This window comes from Myotis brandtii, unplaced genomic scaffold (genome assembly GCF_000412655.1).
Source record: "Myotis brandtii unplaced genomic scaffold, ASM41265v1 scaffold566, whole genome shotgun sequence".
Lineage (NCBI taxonomy): Eukaryota > Metazoa > Chordata > Mammalia > Chiroptera > Vespertilionidae > Myotis > Myotis brandtii.
Window position 1 is genome coordinate 577808 of NW_005370110.1, and position 18462 is coordinate 596269.

General features: G+C 57.1%; 1 protein-coding gene across 2 annotated transcripts; it reads right to left on the bottom strand.

Annotated features, from left to right (window-relative positions):
• Positions 1-958: 958 nt before the first annotated feature.
• On the bottom strand, positions 959-11121 carry REN (renin). 2 transcript variants are annotated; one of them, XM_005878584.2, is made up of 10 exons: positions 11007-11121; positions 8396-8546; positions 7710-7833; positions 6857-6975; positions 5735-5931; positions 3788-3796; positions 3149-3268; positions 2620-2764; positions 2281-2379; positions 959-1650 (listed from the first exon to the last, which is right to left on the bottom strand). In XM_005878584.2, exons 1-10 carry the CDS (start codon positions 11099-11101, stop codon positions 1489-1491), a joined length of 1221 nt encoding a protein of 406 aa, XP_005878646.1. In that variant the 5' UTR covers positions 11102-11121; the 3' UTR covers positions 959-1488. The 2 variants fall into 2 exon arrangements, with proteins under 2 accessions (XP_005878646.1, XP_005878647.1); XM_005878585.2 differs by lacking the exon at positions 3788-3796 and having other exon boundaries at positions 960-1650.
• Positions 11122-18462: the final 7341 nt, after the last annotated feature.

An 18462-nucleotide genomic window follows, 5' to 3' on the forward strand; every position in this document is an offset into this window, starting at 1 on the left:
CCCAAGTTGTCTCTCTGTCCTGTTCTGGAACCTCTCGCCCCCAAGGCCCCATCACTCCTGCTGTGCAGAATCCAGCTCTGCCCAGAGGAACTTCTGTGATGATGGGAACGTTCTATGTAGTGTTGTCCAGTGCAGCAGCCACTAGCCCCATGTGACTCTCCTGCACTTGAAATATGACTAGTGTGACAGTTAATTTCAATGTCAATAGCCAAATGTGGTTATCCTATTGGACAGTGTAGGAGATGGTGGGGGGCTGCATACGTCAGGCCAGGGTGCCCCAGCACGTGGAGCTGGAAGGGCACTCCTGTGGACCCGTCATTTTTGTGGTAAGGAAATAAAGCAAGGCAGGCGAAGTCAGAGAATCATGCTCTTGGTTCTGCAGAAGGACACTGCCCAGGCAGGGATGCTGCCCTGGAGGAGACTGGGGCCCCCACAATCCTGAGAGGCTGCGTTCTAGAGGTGTGAGGTTTGCCCGGACCTGGTCAGGTTACTCAGTCAGTGCCTCCCCCTTTTTGGTCAAAAGAGGGGTGAGCAGCTACCATGAAGAGGGGCAGCATCTGTGGCTTTAGGTGGCTACTGGCCCTCGTTACCTGAGCTGGACATCCCTGCAGATGGCCCAGGGGTAGGAGTAGGAGGAGACTCAGCCTGTCCCAAGTCCAGGAGGCAGAGAGAGCGTGTATGTCTGTGCTGAGGGTGTGTGTGTTGGGGTGGGGGGGCTCTCCCTGTCACGTTTGCCTGCATGGGGGAAGGTGGAAAGCCCCTAAGACCCAAGCCTCATGGGCTGGGTTCCAGTCTTGCTTTTTCACTCTTCACTGAGTGCTCTCAGCCAAATGCCTTCCGTTCTCTGAGCCTCAGTTTCCCCACATGTAAAAGGGGAGGATCGATCAGATCGCTGGCGTTCCACCTTTTTAGGTGATGGGGCCTTGGACTGCACTGTAAATGGCTCCACTGGGACAGGGGCGGAGATGGGGCCGCTGGGGTCCTCGGTGCTGGAGAGGCAGGCCTGGCTAGCTCATCAGGGCAGAGCCTGAGCTGGGGGCTGGCTTCTGTGGCTGGGAGCATCTTGCTGATCCACAGCCACAGTCACAGCATTAGCCTTGGTCCTGGAGGGGCCGGAGGGGGGAAGGGGCTGGCGTTCTGCAAACTTCCCACCCAAGGTTGTGTAAACAAGTCCACTTGAGCCCTGCAGACGTCAGGTGAGTGTGTTTGTTATTCTGGGCCACATTCCTGTCTGGACATGATCACGCGGTTGCCCCTCCCTCCGTTTCCAGCCCTAGTGGACCCAGGTGCAATAGGGCTGTGAACATGAAGTCTTTATTCTGTTTGTCCTCAAAGCAGGGAAGAGCCGGGGCTGGGGCGGGGCAAGCACCCAGGAGGAGCTTGATGTCCTGTACCTCCCACGAGGACACAGGCGTGCTCAGAGGCGGTCCAGAAAGGGCTCCAGCTCCGGGCTAGGGCTGCTGGCGGCCGCAGGGCCCACAGGGGGCCTCAGTGGGCCAGAGCAAAGCCAATTCGATTGTTACGCCGATCAAATTCCGTGTAGAACTTGCGGATGAAGCTGGCGCCCAGGACCCAGACAGGCCCAGTGGGCGGTGGGATGTCCAGCCCGTGGAGAGCCAGGGTGCACAGGTCATCATTACTGTAGGGTTTCTGGCGGGAAGCACGGGGTTTCCTCACTGCCCAGCAGGTGACCAGTCTGCCCTCATCTTGCCTGACTCCAGAGGCCTTCCTCAGCCGCGTCCCTCTTCTCCCCCCTCCATACTGCACCTCCACTGCAGCCTGGCCCTTTCAACGCCTCATGGACCGCACCCCTCCTGCGTGCAGGCACCGTGCTAGACACTGGTAGTGCTAGATGCGGTAGGCACAGCACTACCCCCACGAGCTGATGGGCAGAGCTGCTGATCCCGGCAAGTAATTGAATGTCCCTAAGTCTATTGAGTGTAAAAGGGGGATTAGAATGCAGGAGCCTCGCATTATGGGGAGCATTTGATGAGAAAAGGGAGATAAGGAGCCGAGCACAGTGATCCCTAACCTCGGCTGCACATTGGAGTCACCTGGGGAGTTGTGACAACACTGACGCCCAGGCTCTGCCCCAGAGGCTCTGATTCAATAGGTGGGGGGTGTGGCTTGCTACTGGGACTTTTAGAAGCTCCCGGTGACTCTAACAGCCAAGTTTGAGAACTGCTGGCCTAGTAGGTAAACGGTCACAATGACTTGTCCCCTTCTGAGGGCTCCTGCCCACCCTCTCTGCCTGCCGCCGAGAGGCAGCCTGCAACTCACCTGTAACACGTAGTCTGCACTGGTCAGTGTGTAGGCTCTGCCTCCGAGGTGGAAAGAGATGTCAGGGAGGGAGGGCACCTGGTTACAGCTCACGACATACTGGGGAGAGAGTAGAGGGAGGCCCTTTGAGTGGGGGGGGGGCGCTCCCAGCAGACACAGCCCCGTGCTTGTGGCCTGCCCTCTGCCCAGGGGGCACCCAGCCACATGTGAAGAGTGTGAGAGGTGAGGAGGTGAAGGCCTGAAGTGACCTCATTTGGGACCTAATGCTGCCTGGGGTGATTTGGGGGTCTGAACCAGGTAGCACCTCTCACCTCTGGCACCGCCTCTCCAGCTACTTACCTGATCTTTGCTCAGCTCCTTCGCCCCCAGGGTCTCCATGAGCAGTCTCAGGGAGCTGGTGGGACCCGAGATGTAGGAGGCACCGGTATCCACCACCGCCATGCAGCCCTCCTCACAGAGCAAGGTGGACGACCTCACAGACACCCTGGGGGAGGCCATAGTCAGACAGACAGACAGACAGACAGGCTGATGGGGCACCAGCAGGTTGCAAGGCTTTCGTGGGCGAGGGCAGGTGATGGGAGGCCATGCTGGTGAAGGATGCGTGAGGCAGGAGCTGGAGGAGGAAAGGTGCTGCCCGCTCTGGGCATGTGCTTAGTGAGCCCCACCTCCTCCCAGTAGCCCCCTCCCCTCTGCCCCTCACATCTCATCGGTCCCCATTCCTGGACAGAGCAGGCAGAGAGCAAAGGTTGGCTGTGTCTTAAGAAGTGGCTGTACTGGAACGAGGGCAGGACGGCAGCTGCGCCCCTTCTCCACCCCACCCTTAGCAGCAGCATTTTGGGGGGAGTGGGGAGGGTGGAGGATAGCTGACCCTTTCATTTTGATCTGCCAGGAGCCGGTCTTGCTGATGCTCACGTAGTGGAAATTCCCTTGGTAGTACTGGGGGTCACTGCCTCCCAGCACAATCTCTCCCCCCAGCAAGTGGGAATTCCTAAAGAAAGATCCGCAGTTCTTGGAGGTCAGTGACCCAGCGACAGGGAAGTGGGCAGGGGGGGGGGGGGGGGGGGAGGGAATGGGGGGTGGCAATGCGGCTCAGGAGGGCAGGGGGCCAAGGCTGGGAAACTGCAGCACATGCCACTTCTCCACCTTCCCTGCCCCTCCCCCAGCCCAACCTGGGAGGTTCCCGGATGATGGTCCAGCTGCACCAATAAAGCATCCCCATCGTGGGCACCAGGACAGACGAGAATGCAAACAAGACACAATGGCCCCACCCTCACTTGGGTTTGGGTTGCTGTGGGTTGCAGAGGTGCAGGGGAGGGGCCTGGGGGAGCTGCAGGGTGGGGGTGGGCAGGGGCAGGAGGAGAGCAGGAAGCAGGGAGAGTACAACGGTGTCCAGCAGAGCCTGGGCCTGTGAGGTGAGTTTGGGGCAGGTGGCAGGTGGGATTCGGGGCCAGGTGCTCTGGAAGCTCAGGGTCAGGTGGTGGTGGTGGGAAGGGTTTCCTTTCCTTACTTGGAACTTCTGCAGAGAAAGAGACATAGCAGAAGGAAGCCTTTGTTTCAGGAGCACCTCCCTAGCCAGGTGCCGGGCAGGCTGGGTATTTGCACTTTTCTTGCCCCTCAGGCAAGGGTGTCACCAAGAGGTGAAGCTACTTGCCTGAAGGCACCCAAGCATGGGAGTGGGGTGACTGGGGGACTGCAGTCAGGGCTGCTGGGGCCCCGTCTGAAGCTGATCCCCTCCCCTTCCTCTCCTCCACACTGCACGGTGCCTCCCACAGAGCCTGCCTTAGGGCTGGTTGTGTGTGTGTGTGTGTGTGTGTGTGTGTGTGCTGGGGCCCCGTCTGAAGCTGATCCCCTCCCCTTCCTCTCCTCCACACTGCACAGTGCCTCCCACAGAGCCTGCCTTAGGGCTGGTTTTGTGTGTGTGTGTGTGTGTGTGTGTGTAATGGGGCTTCCAGCATTCCCAACAGGAGGCATGTGTACATGCTCATGTGTACCCAGGTGTGTGGCTCTGCACATACTATTTGTGCAAGTGCAATTCACTGCATTTTTACAAACTAGTATGCATGCTTGTGGGCTGGGCCACGTTCCCTCCGCCCCCTCCCGACTCTTCAAGATTCTCCGATGTTCCCTCCGCCAACCAGGCTGCCTTCCTCCGGTTGCTGGGTCCCCCTCCCTTCCATGGGCTCCTGTGCCCTCCACTATCATCTCTGTCCCCACATTTTCCATCTCTTGCTGTCCATGGCCTTCCCTCCACCTGCAGGGTTGCTCAGACATCCGCTAGCATTTAAAAACACCCACCCTTCTTTCCTCTGCTCTCTCTGCATCTCTGCCTGCACCCCCACCTGACAGTCCTTCCCTGTTGAATTTTGCAGGGCCGACGTCTGCCCTTCGCTTTCTCACACCCACATTCGCCTGTTAACTCCTTGCCATCTGGCCTTGCTCCACCTCTAAACCAGCTCTTCCCCAGACTCCTCTGGCTGCAGAGCCAACCGGCGGCCCCTTCTCAGTGTTTCCCTTGCACCAAACCGGAAGCTCCTCTTCATTTTACCTGAGCTTTCTCTGGAGTCTGACCCTCCCCTCCATGCTCACTGCCACTGGCCCGGTGTTCTTGCCCTTAGGATCCTGTCTCTAACTCATACCATTTCTCTAAACCCAGCAGCTTGGAGCAGATCACAAACTTGCTCAACAGCTGACAATGGCCCTCCCCAGGCCCACTGACCTGCCCAGAGGCTCAGCCCAGAGTTGAAAGCCCTACAAGTGTCAGCCCCGGGCTACCTGCTGTTTTCAACAAGCTGCCATGTTTTCGCGTCCTCCTGCCAGACTGTAGGCTCTGTGAGGGCAGGACTCTGTTTTGTACATTGTGTTCCTGGCTGCAGCCTCCGCACCTCACACAGTGCTTGGCACAGAAGTGCCCAGTATTTATGGAATCATTGAATATGCAAATGAATGAATGATGTCCACTATCTCTGTGTGGGAGGAACGTGGCCCGCACAGGGAAGGCCCCAGACCACAGCAATGCTTACCTCCCCTCCCCACCCCCCCCCCCCCCCCCCCCTCCCCCCCCCGCCCTGCCCATCTGCCCCCTGCCCTGCCCATCCACTCCCTGCCCTGCCCATCTACTCCCTGCCCTGCCCATCTGGTCCCAGAGCAGTGCTAGCAGAACTCTTCACGATGGTGGGAATGCTCTAGGTTTGTACTATCCAGTACAGTAGTAGCCACTGTGGCTGCTGAGCACTTGTGATGTGGCTAGTTTGACTAAGGAACTGGGTGCCCAATTTTATTTAATTTTAATTTATATAAATTTGAGAGGCAGCTTCCCTGTTGGGCAGTGCAGCTCTAGATATGGATTGGATAACTGGATACCACCTGATCTCGAACATCAACATCCTGGGCCACCTCTCCTCTTCCCCTCCAGCCCGCTGCCCGCTCCCCCCGCCCCTGCCCAGGCCAGGCCCACCTGCTGTAGTAGACGGAGAAGACGTCCTCCTTCAGCACCCTCTGCGAGAGGATGTGGTCGAAGACGGGGGTGACCCCAGCCACGGCCTGTGCAGGGAAGCCCATGCCCAGGACCCCGTCAAACTTGGCCAGCATGAAGGGCAAGAGGGGCAGCTCCGTGACCTCTCCGAACGTCTGTGTCACCGTGATTCCGCCCACCTGTGGGAGGAAGGACCGGAGGAGACCACACCCACTGCCCACCCCCCAGGGCCTAGTCTGGCTTCCATACTGGGGGCCTCGGGGCTGCACAGGTTCCGGGGGTGAGACCTTTCGGCATCTCCCCACAATGTCCTCTCTTCTAATGCATCTAGGCTGTCGGGTCTACAGAGAACTGGGGTTGCCCAGTGACGGGGAGGGGCAGAGGCTGAGAAGGTGGTCCTGCCCAGCAGTAATAGGAAAGCTGCCAGGAGCTCCCACACCCCTCCCCAGTGCCCGGCTCTCCCTTTAGCAGGACTGGCTCAGTGCCCACGCCCATCGTGGGCTGAGAGTTTCTTCAGCACAGCCAGGCCTGCCTTCCGGCTCCGTTCCCCCTGACTTCACAGGCAAGGGCAGGGGGAAGGCTCACAGGGGTTTCCTCTCAGGTCCCACAAGTAGCCCTTCCCCAACTCGGACCGAGCAGGGGCTGGACAAGCCCTGGAATGGGGAAGGGGTGAGACACAGGCCAAACGGAAAAGCAAACCAGGCCCTGACCCTAATCCTAAACTCTAACCTTCATGATGCCCCTGCCTAGCCCCCAAACTAACCCTGCCCATAATGTCCACAGCACTGCTGCCCCTGACTCTGACGCTGACCTCGGTCTAGGGTCTGGGGAGGGGCTCAGTCAGAGCGTGGCCACCCCGGGCAGGTTCCTCGACGGCAGACTGTGGGACTCAGACGAGCCCTGTGTGTGAGTCAGATGCACAAGCCTCTAGGAATCGCCCAGCGCTGAGTGGCAGCCGGGCTCGCTCTGTCCAGTGGCAGAGCCTGCTCTCAGACTCCAGGGGGCGGTGGGTGGCACCTCTCCCGAGTATGGGCCCTAGAGTGGCAGGAACGAATGGGGACAAGAAGGGCAGGAGGTGGGATGACCCGGGCGGGTCGCACTTACAGTCACCGCGTCCTGGCTCAGGAAGCCGTTGACTTTCCCGGACCCGTATTGGATGGTGAATTCGGTCCCGTTCTCCGTGTAGGTGGAGGACTCCAGGGAGTCATAGAGGCTGTGAATCTCTGGGAGAGGGACGCAGGCTCAGGTGTGTCCCCGAGAGGGAGGGCCGGGAGGCGGGCGCACATGGACATGGCCTGAGTGCTTGAGGACTTAGGCCAGTGTTTCTCAACCTTGGCTGCACATTAGAATCCCCTGAGAATCTTTTTAAAATCCTGATTTCTGGGCCTCATTAAATCAGTATCTTTATAAAGATTCCCAGGTGATTCTAATGTGCAGCCAAGGTTGAGAACCACTGACTTAGGTGCAGGGATGGGGTGGTTCGGAGGGCGGCCGGAGGTTTCGAAAAATGTGTTTTATCAACCAAGGACTGTGTTCGTCGGGCCCCTGTTATGTGCCCCTGCCTCTGAGAATTTTGTCTCAGATGAAGCATGATAAAGTGAGTCCTGACCCTGGGGTGGGGAGAAGATGCTGGTTACAGCCAGCACTCCACAAGCAGCTGTTGGCTAAGGGAGGGATGCAGGAGCCTAAGGGCCTGCTTGTCTGAGCATTCAGCCCGCTCGCAGCCTCCGGAAGGGCGAGAAGCTGGGAGTGGGGGTTGGGGGGAGGGTGGGGGTGTCTCCCGAAGCTTGCTGTTTTACTGTGAAGGCCTCATCAGGAAAGTGGGGGACATTTTCCTCTCCTTTTAGGGCCAGTGGGAGCAGAGGAAGAAAAGAAAGAGTGCACATGAGAGCAGGAGGGATTTAGCTGGGCGTGAGGCAGGACTGCCCAGGCATGCCGGCAGGGGGCTGGGGCTCACCACAGGCTGTGTAGAGGGGGCTGCACTTGGTGGAGGGCACCCAGAGGTTGGCCGATCCCGTGTCAAAGATGACTTTGAAGGTCTGGGGAGGGGTGCCAATGCCAATCTCGCCATAGTACTGGGTCTGTGGGGATGAAAGAAAGAGGTAGCTGAAAGTGGAGGGACTTGGGGAGCCTTGGACCTTGGGGTCTCCCTTGGTTCCCCCCCCCCGCCCCTTGGCACTTGGGGTGAGAGTAGGCAGATCACACAGCCCTTGTGGGCTTCCACTTTCCAGCAGGGCATGGCTGGGAGGCTGAGCACTGTCGTATGGCTTCCCAGGAAGGGAGACAAGAGGCAAAATAAAAATACTGAAAAGGGAGTTGGAAGGTCCCCACCCCTTGAGGAACCACTGACACAGTTAGCAGTGGTTTGTGCTGAGTCTGATCACAGACACCTGCATCTAAGGCCACACACGCCTGCCCCCAGGGACTCTGGGCTTGAGGCCCTGAATTCCCGAGTTCCAAACCTACCCTGCCTCTGGGCTCTCCCCTGCCCTCCTTGCCTCAGGCTTCCCAGCTGTGAAATGGGAATTTGGTGGATGCTTAGTGCTGGCTCCTCAGCAAGTCAGTGAAAGACAACCCAGAAGGAACAAAGGAACCCTCAGGCCCAGGAGCGGAAGGAGGAGGAGGGAGCTGGCGGGCACTCACGTCCAGGTAGTTGGTCAGGACCACGGGGGCCGTGCTGTTGGTGAAGGGCGGTCTCCCGGAGAACTGGCTCCCTTCTGCCCGGAGCCTGGCCACGTCCACGCCGCGCTCCTTCAGGCTTTCCCGGACGGAGGGCATTTTCTTCAGGAAGATCCTGGCCCAGAGCGAAGAAAGAAATAACGGTAGAGTCCCTGGAGCGCCGAGGACCCTCACCCCGCGCCTTGGCCCAGGCAACTAAGAATCAATCACTCTTGTGCCCTTGGGCCGCTGAAGGAGGATTTACCAAGCTCGGTGAACTCCTGCACTAGTATTAAATGACCCTCAACTGCCTTCCTCCCGCTGTCTAATTTTGATCGATTTGTTCGTTCATTCATTCATTCATTCCATAATCACACGTTTAAACCTCCTCTGGAGGAGAGAAGAGATCTATAATAATAAAAGCATAATATGCTAATTACTTGATCCATTTGTTCATTCATTCATTCATTCATTCATTCCATAATCATATGTTTAAACCTCCTCTGGAGGAGATTAGAGATCTATAATAATAAAAGCGTAATATGCTAATTAGACTGGACCTCCCCGATGACCTTCTGGACGAAGCTGGGGCTGCGAGGGCTGAGCCCCTTGCATGAATTTCGTGCACCGGGCCTCTGGTATGAAGATAAAGGCCATTGCTGCCTTCAAGGAGCTCCGTCCGGGGAGACAGAGGAAACACAATGGCATCCCTTCAAACTAGAGGAAGGCTGGGAGTGCCCTCCAGCCGGGCAGGAAGAGGCAGTGCCATGGGCGGCCTGTAGGTGGCAGCAGACGCTCAGAGCCCCGCTGAAGGGCCCCGGGTGCCTGGGGCAGGGCTCAGCCAGGCTGGAGGGTGGAGTAAACCCACTGAGCTGGGGGCCTGTGCCCGCTGTCCTTGGAAAGTGTGCCTTTCTGAGCCTCATCCCAGCTTCTTGCCCTGAGGCCTTCCTTCCACCTGTGTGAGGCAGAACTCCAGACCTGAAGAACGCCCAGCAGAGCGAGCCCCCACGCCCCGTGTAAAGGCGGGACAGCTCCACACTAGGGTTGTCCTCTGTTTGCAAAGCCTGAAGGAAGATGCCCCTGGCTGTTGGTGGGGAAGGTGGAGGGGCCCAGGATCGCAGCCCAGTTTATGGAGAAGCCCTCTTCTCAGCGGCCCGTCCTCCTGTGCGTGTAGTCTCCCCACATTGTCCACACCCCATCACTGATGTTTCTAGATCTCTCCCCCTCTCCCTTCCTCTCTGAAATCAATAAAAATATGTTTAAAGAAAATAAAATGGTAAACAGAGCTGGTTTGGCTCAGTGGATAAAGGGTTGGCCTGTGGACCAAAGAGTCCTGGGTTCGATTCCCAGGGCACGTACCTTGGGTGCAGGCTCCTCCTTGGCCCAGGCCCTGGTCGCGGGGCTCGTGAAGGAGGCAACCAATTGATGTGTTTCTCCCACATCGATGTTTCTCTGTCTTTCCCTGTCTCTTCCGCTCTCCCTAAAAATCAATGGAAAAATATCCTCGGGCGAGGATTGACCAAAAAAAAGAAAAAAAAAGAACCTTGCTCCTGGTTCCGGAGTTAGTTCTGTTAGTGGAGCAGAATTTAAACCAGTGGTTCTCAACCTTCTAGTGCTTTAAATACAGTTCCTCATGTTGTGACCCAACCATAAAATTATTTTCGTTGCTACTTCATAACTGTAATGTTGCTATTATTATGAATCATAATGTAAATATCTGATATGCAGGATGGTCTTAGGCGACCCCTATGAAAGGGTCATTCGACCGCCAAAGGGGTCGCGACCCACAGGTTGAGAACCGCTTATGTAAACCAAGACAAGAGCTCTAGAGGCCTTGCCTTTATGCACTATATTGTGCCTTTTCCCTAGGGCAGTGGTTCTCAACCTTGGCTGCACATTAGAATCCCCTGGGAATCTTTTTAAAATCCTGATTTCTGGGCCTCATCCTCTGGAAATTCTGTTTCTTTGTTATGGGGTGGGGCCACAACATTAGTAACAAAGAAACAGAATTTCCAGAGGATGAGGCCCAGAAATCAGGATTTTAAAAAGATTCCCAGGGGATTCTAATGTGCAGCCAAGGTTGAGAACCACTGGCTTAGAGAGTAAAGGAAGCAGCTGCTGGTGACTAACACTTGGAGTCACTGTTGTAAAGGCTAGGATTGGATGGGGTGGTAAACACACAAGACATACAGATGATGTGTTTGTAGAATTGTATACCTGAAACCTGTATTATTTTATTAACCAATGTCACCCCAATTAAAAAAAAAAAAAAGATGGCTCGTGAGTCGCAGTTTGCCAACCACTGCCCTAAGGGCTTGACCATACCACACCCTTCTTAATAATTAGGCCGGGGCATGTGGTCGTGTCTTAATGCCGAGTTCCCACAGTGCCCACTATCTGTGCAGGAAGCAGCCGACATGGCTTCCAGGCCACCACGGCTGTGTGACAACGGACCAGTCACCTGACCTCTCTGAATGGGACTGTACCTCCCTGCCCAGCTGCTGGTGAGGACTGGCTGGTATCACATATCTGAAAGCCAGGAGTGTGAGGAAGGTGGGAACCCCTCGCCCCTGCCACCCTCTCTGGCCCTAGTTACCGTCTGAAGGCGCCCGTGTCCACGGGGAGACTGGAGGTGCAGGAGCCCCAGAGCAGCAGCAGGAGAGCCCAGCGCGGCATGCAGCGTCCGTCCATGTTCCCTGCGCCCTGGCTCTCTCCAGGGTCCACTGAAGCCGGTGGCTCCCAGGACCTCCTCCTTTTAAACTCTCCACCCAGCATGGTGGCAGCCCTGCCCTGCCTTGATTGATTGCCCTGGGGCAGATGGCAGGGCAGCCAGAACAAACCCCCCATGGGACTGAGCTAGGTGAGGAAAGGGTAACCAGGTTTCCAACAGGGAGCGGAGGGGCTAGAGGAAGTAGGGCTGTGGGAACCCAGTGCTCTACCAGTGACGCCAGCGGCCGGGTCTCAGCCTGGCCCTGTGACCCGGAGGGGACAGAGGCTGATGGGAAACAGCGCTGCTCAGGAGCGAGGTCAGGGCTGGGACAGGCATGGACCCTGAGTTTCCAACCCCCACCACGGCTCCACCCCCTGCCCTTGAAGCTTCATCGTCTCCAATAGCCTTGGTTATGCCCCCACCTGGCTTCTGCCAGACTGCACCTCAGTGTTCCCATCCGGAGCATGGGTGACTCCTCCGGGCTGGTTCCCTGACAGAGCCACCTTCCTGCCACCTCCCAGGCCTGTCATCAGTGGCTGTTTACGGGAAGGTGCACCTGGCGTCGCCCTCAGAAATCAGGGGGCTGGGGGCAGGGACCGTGTCCATCTCCATCGGCTTAGTGTTGGCAGCAGCCTCAGGGGCACCACCAAATACTTCTGCCGGGGAGCGAGGTGGGGGAGCTGCTCGTCCAACAGCACATCCTCTTTCCGCGTGGCCCCAGCTCCCTCTGGGCACTGTTGCTCGCCTTCCCTTGACCTTGTAGTTTACACGCAGCGATCTGGGACAGCTCACAAACCCGGCCCCTGAAACCTGGCATGGGTGCTGTTTCCTCGGATACCCTCTCCCATCATCTTCCTGCTGATTCTTCAGGGCCACTTCAGTTATCACCACTTCCTCCAGGAAGCAGGCCGTGATTTAGCCCAGAATTGACTGCTTTCTGATGTGGGCTCCCACAGCGGAGTAGGAGCCCTCTTATGAGAGCACGGACCTCAGCTGTCCTGTGTCAGTTTCCTCTGCATGTGAGCATCCTCCTCTGGTGCCTAAATCCTTACCTACCAACTGAACCAATTCGTGGGCTGCGCTGGGCAGAGTGGAGAGCTCGGCTCATTGTCAGGGACCTGGGTTCGAGTTCTGACTCTACTGAAAACTTGCTGTGTGATGTTGGACCCCTCCCTTCCCCTCTCTGGGCTTCAGTTCCTAAACCTGTACAAGGAAGCAGACGCTTGGAGGCCCCAGAGTGCCCACCTGCTCAGACACTCTAGTATCGCTTCTGTGCCTTCAGGGTTGAGAATGCTCTCTGTATCAGCTGTGGGCAGCAAAGACTTCATCAGAGGAGCTCATCTTTGTTGCTACTGTGTCTACTAATGATTTTTAGAGAGTGTGTAAGGGAGGAGTGGGGGGGGAGAGAGAGAGAGAGAGAGAGAGGTGAGATAGACACATCGATTGGTTGCTTCCCACATGTGCCCCAACCAGGGCCAGGGATCAAGGGCACTGTATGTGCCCTTGACTGAATTGAACCCGTGACCCTTCAGTCTGAGGGCCAACGCTCTAACCACTTAGCAACCCGGCCAGGGCGTGAAGACATTTTTTAAGCCCTATATCCAGAAGCCCAGCACAGTGCACAGGACCCTCACACATATTTGAGATCAATACACTGCACTCTCCTATGGCAAAGGCAGGGCCAGGGCCAGGGCGCCTGCCAGCAGGTCTAGGCCCCCTGTGGACCCAGGCCCCCTGCCCTCCCCACCTCCCTGCCTCCCGCCTCCTGCGATTGTGTGCAGCACAGCACAGGCTGGCCCTGGAGCAGCAGGGGCAAGTGTGACTAAGTGCGGAGCCCCTCGCCCGGAGAGACACACAACAGCAGGAGGCCGAAATCAAATGGTCCCCGGGAGATGCAGGGGCCAGAAGAGAGGCAAGGAAATCAACGAGGGTAACAGGTCTGGAAAGAACAGTCTCTCTTGCCTGTTGGCGTGACTCGGTGGTTGTTGAACCAGGAGGTCACGGTTCAGTTCCCGGTCAGGGCCTGGGTTGCACATGCCCTGGTTGTGGGCTCGATCCCCAGCATGGGGCCTGCAGGAAGCAGCTCATCAATGCTTCTCTCTCATCACTGATGTTTCTATCTTTCTCCCCTTCTCCCTTCCTCTCTGAAATCAATAAGACATCATAAAAAAAGAAAAGAAAAGAAAAGAACAGTCTCTCTTGTTTTTCTGACACTCCCGCTCAGAGGCTGGGCAAAGGGCAGCTTTTGGGCGTCTCTGAGTCTACCTCTCCATTCAGCCCCAGGCGGATTGTCCTAGGGAAGCAGAACCAGGCAGGCCTCTTCTGCAGCCTGAGCCTGCGGCGTGGCCAGGAGAAAGGGCTGGTTTGTTCTGGTGGAAGGAAGCCAGGCCTCCTAGTCAGCGCTGCCCACCAGGAGGAGTGCCCTGTGGGCAGTCAGCTCTGGCAGTTGAGGGTCCTGTGTGTCCTGACCCGTTCCTCCGCCATTTGGGCATGGGTTTGTGCCTGGCATTGGGGTGGGCATGGGTGTGAGCCTGGCATTGGGGTGGGCATGGGTGTGTGCCTAGCATTGGGGTGGGCATGGGTGTGAGCCTGGCATTGGGGTGGGCATGGGTGTGAGCCTGGCATTGGGGTGGGCATGGGTTTGTGCCTGGCATTGGGGTGGGCATGGGTGTGTGCCTGGCATTGGGGTGGGCATGGGTGTGTGCCTGGCATTGGGGTGGGCATGGGTGTGTGCCTGGCATTGGGGTGGGCATGGGTGTGTGCCTGGCATTGGGGTGGGCATGGGTGTGTGCCTGGCATTGGGGTGGGCATGGGTGTGTGCCTGGCATTGGGGTGGGCATGGGTGTGTGCCTGGCATTGGGGTGGGCATGGGTGTGTGCCTGGCATTGGGGTGGGCATGGGTGTGTGCCTGGCATTGGGGTGGGCATGGGTGTGTGCCTGGCATTGGGGTGGGCATGGGTGTGTGCCTGGCATTGGGGTGGGCATGGGTGTGTGCCTGGCATTGGGGTGGGCATGGGTGTGTGCCTGGCATTGGGGTGGGCATGGGTGTGTGCCTGGCATTGGGGTGGGCATGGGTGTGTGCCTGGCATTGGGGTGGGCATGGGTGTGTGCCTGGCATTGGGGTGGGCATGGGTGTGTGCCTGGCATTGGGGTGGGCATGGGTGTGTGCCTGGCATTGGGGTGGGCATGGGTGTGTGCCTGGCATTGGGGTGGGCATGGGTGTGTGCCTGGCATTGGGGTGGGCATGGGTGTGTGCCTGGCATTGGGGTGGGCATGGGTGTGTGCCTGGCATTGGGGTGGGCATGGGTGTGTGCCTGGCATTGGGGTGGGCATGGGTGTGTGCCTGGCATTGGGGTGGGCATGGGTGTGTGCCTGGCATTGGGGTGGGCATGGGTGTGTGCCTGGCATTGGGGTGGGCATGGCATTGGGGTGGGCATGGGTTTGTGCCTGGCATCGTTCTGTTTCGTGAATACTTTCCAGGGTCCCTGCCCCAGGGCAGGTGGGAAAGAGGTAGAAATGGGACTTGTTGAGGCTTAGAGTTGGGGAGCGGAGCATCTCTGGGCCAGCCCGGCCTCTGTGCATGAAGAGCAAACGGGGAAGAGGAGGAAAGATAAAAAAGGACGTGCCTTCATTCCACCCGCCCTCCTCCCCACACCACGCTCAGGCCCCAGCTGGCTCCTCAGAGGAATTTGTCAATCAGATGGGGCCACTGAGCTCAGCAGAGATGAGCAGATGGGGCCTTGAGGGGAGAAGAAAGACCCAGAAGGGCGAGGACTAAGCAGCCAGGGCTGCCTGTGTGGGTGGACCCTCCGCAGGAGTAATTACCTGGAGAGCTCTGGGGAGGCGCTGGGGCCAGGGGAGCCTGGGAGCTGGGGAGGGAGAGAACCAAGTGTCCTTTTCTGGGGACCCTGGAGGAACAGGAATTCAGCCGCAGGGTTGGGGTTGGGGTGATCCTAACCGGAGGCTTGCTCAGGGGAAAAAATTGAAGGCAGGTCACACAGGCCTTGGAGTGCAGGGGCCTGGGAGGAGCGGTCCGGCGAGGGCTGGGGCTGGGGCTTAGGGAGAGCCTGGTCCCAGGTGCTCCTGAAATGAGATGCACCCAGCGCAGTGGGGCCGACGCCACATCCTGAGCACGACAGCAAGACCCATCATAGACCGCTTTCCCCAAAGGGCACCGGAGGTCTGTCTCGTTATTAAAAAGCTTAAACTGGAAGGTCCCTTTTCAGAGGAGGGCATGACAGCCGAGCAGCTCAGAGAATTGTGTGTGTGTGTCGGGATGGGGGTAATGCAGGGACGGTGGTTCTGGTGGGAGGGTGAGGGGTTTGTGTGCTAAGAATGTCCCAGCAGGATAGCTAGGATGGGGGAGGGCTGTTAAGGAAAGTGGTTGTATCCCCAGAATACATTTCCCAGGAAATGGACCCTCCCTCCCCTCTTTCCTATATATTTTTAAAAAATAGGGGTTTGTGTGCTAAGAATGTCCCCAGCAGGATAGCTAGGACGGGGGAGGGCTGTTAGGGAAAGTGGTTGTATCCCCAGAATACATTTCTCAGGAAATGGACCCTCCCTCCCCTCTTTCCTATATATTTTTTAAAAATATATGTTTTTATTGATTTTAGAGAGAGAGGGAGAGGGAGAGAGAGAGAAACATCATTGATCAGCTGCCTCTTACACACACCCCACTGAGGATTGAGCCTACAACTGGGCATGTGCCCTGACCAGGAATTGAACCAGCAACCTCTTGGTGTATGCTCAACCACTGAGCCACACCGGCCAGGCTCTATCATTTTTTATCAGAAAAATAAATGCTCTAGCTTTAAAAACCAATAGAGCCCTAACCAGTTTGGCTCAGTGGATGGAGCGTCGGCCTGTGGACTGAGGGGTCCCAGGTTCGATTCTGGGCAAGGGCATGTACCTTGGTTGCAGGCACATCCCCAGTAGGGAGTGTGCAGGAGGCAGCTGATCGATGTTTCTCTCTCATCGATGTTTCTAACTCTCTATTCCTCTCTATTCCTCTCTGTAAGAAAATCAATAAAATATATTACAAGATCTCAATGGACTAAAATTAAAAATAAATAAATAAATAACCAATAGATCTGCCCGGTCGATAGGCAGTGAAACCTGAGGAGGTGAGGAAAGTGGGGGCTGGTATGTCCTGGCTCTTTCAACAATCAAAGCCCACTCCTGCCCCAGGCTCTCTGCTCTGAGCCAAGCATGGGAGTTGTTGGGCTCTGGTGCCTTTAAAATGGAAGAAGGCACTGAGCGGGGAGGGCGTGCTGGCGCTTCTTGGCCTTGACTTCTGTCAGGTCTGGACATGGGGAAGCTGCTTCCAGAGAGAGGAGGAAGGAGACAGGATCAACATGCAGATGCCTGGCCTCTGGCAGGGGGTGAGAGGAGGCGGCCTGCTCTGGGGGATTGGGGACTTCGCCTGCATTGTCATTAAAGAAGCCTGGGGCCCTGGCTGGTTTGGCTCAGTGGATAGAGCGTCTGCCTGTGGACTGAAGGGTCCCGGGTTTGATTCCGGTCAAGGGCACATGCCCAGGTTGCGGGCTTGATCCCCAATGGAGGCGTGCAGGAGGCAGCCGATCAATGATTCTCTTTCATGATTATTGTTTCTATCTCTCCCTCTCCGTCTCCTTTCCTCTCTGAAACCAATAAAAATATATTAAAAATAAAAGGCTGGGGAGGGAAGGATGGAGTTCTCTGGCTGCCAGTCCTGCTTCCCAGCCCAGAACACTCAGGGAGAGCGTGAGCGCTGCCCGCTGCGGGCCTGGGGAAGGAGAGGAAGACTGTGCTACGTGGAGTCGGAAAGTCAGTGTGACTCCAGCGCTATAACTTTCCAGCTGCGTGACCCGGGGCACGCCGCCAAACTTCTTGGAGCCTCAGTTTTCTCTTCTGCACAATGGGAATAACAGTGCCCACCGTTGAGAGGATGAAATGGAGTAGCCCTGTGCTGGGCACAGGGACGCAAACACTGCTTGTTCTTTTATTAAGAGTGATACTCGAAGCACTCTAGCCGGCTAGGCTCAGTGGATAGAGCATCAGCCTGTGGACTGAAGGGTCCCGGGTTCGATTCCGGTCAAGGGCACATGCCTGGGTTGTGGCTCAATCCCCAGTGGGGGGTGTGCGGGAGGCAGCCGATCAATGATTCTCTCTCATCATCATTGATGTTTTCTCTCTCTCCTTCTCTCTTCCTCTCTGAAATCAATAAAGAAATATATTTAAAAAAAAGAGCGATCCTCGAAGCAGACATCTTCCTGCATCCCTCCCCGCCCCGTCCACCATGTTCCTTTGCATAGGGACAAGAGACCAGCCCCTCCCTTTATAACAGACCTACCCAACGTGGTGGAAACCGGAAAGAGGCCCTCCCACATCTCCTTCCCCCAGTGAGGGAAGCCCAGGCCTTCCTGGCTTTCTGCCCGCTGGGGACTGTCCAGAGGCCTCAGAAAGGAGTGGGCTTGAGTGCCCCTAGGCAGCCCTCGCTCCAGGTTTTGTGGCTCTGGGTGCCCCAGCCCTTTGAGCCTCCCAGAAAGTCCCTGGTGCCAGCGATGTTTACAGCGCCCCCCAGCCTCCAGCCTGCCCTGCACCCCTTCCAATCTGGGCCGCAGGTTCAGAGCCAAGCTGGGAGCCTCATGAAATCAAAGATCTTTTCCCAAGACATGGGGCCAAGAGCTGCAACGCCCCGAGTCCACAGGCAGCGGTCCCGGGACGAGGAGCAGGGGCAGGCAGAGCCCGCTCTCCTCCCGCCACCTGCTGAGTGAGTCGAATGGACATCCTGGGGCACTTGGGTTGCAGTGGGAGCTAAGGCCCCAAATGCAGTTAGAAGGGCCCACCTCACACCCGGGTCACCCAGACACACGTCTATGCACATGCACACATATGTACCCCCTCACATACCCAGTGTGCTTCTTACACCAGAGAACATGCTTCCCTGTCCTGGCCCCAAAGCAACGCACACCCCCCCGCCCCCCCGCCGCCATCTGCCTAAGCCCAGGCTCTGAGGAAGGGTTCGAGGGGGTCGCAGGGCCTGCTGTAGAATGAGGCTGTCTCAGAGTAGATTTCAGAGATGACCAGCCTCTTCCCACCACACAGTCTTCATCGGGGAAAGACTGGTCCAGGGAGCAGGAGAACAATGCCCTCAACAAATGGGGGGTGGCTTTCTGATTCCTCTCCCGGAGGTAGACACCCTGGGCTGTTTGAGGGGATGTCATGTCCTTCCAAATAAAAACAGCACCCCTGTCACGCCATGCTGTGCATGAGCTCAGAGAAATTCAACTCCCCAGCTACGGGGGTCCCCAAAATGTCCCCACAGGCAGACTGACCTTTCCTGATGTCCACCCCGGCT

Bases quoted from the DNA above. Each gene is read 5' to 3' on its own strand.
- REN (XM_005878584.2), bottom strand. From the start codon at position 11,101: ATGGACGGACGCTGCATGCCGCGCTGGGCTCTCCTGCTGCTGCTCTGG. The intron at 5,932-6,856 runs GTAAGTGCGACC...TTCCTCCCACAG, and splicing joins TGAGCCAGGACGCGGTGACT to GTGGGCGGAATCACGGTGAC. The intron at 1,651-2,280 runs GTGAGTTGCAGG...GCTTCCCGCCAG, and splicing joins GTGCAGACTACGTGTTACAG to AAACCCTACAGTAATGATGA.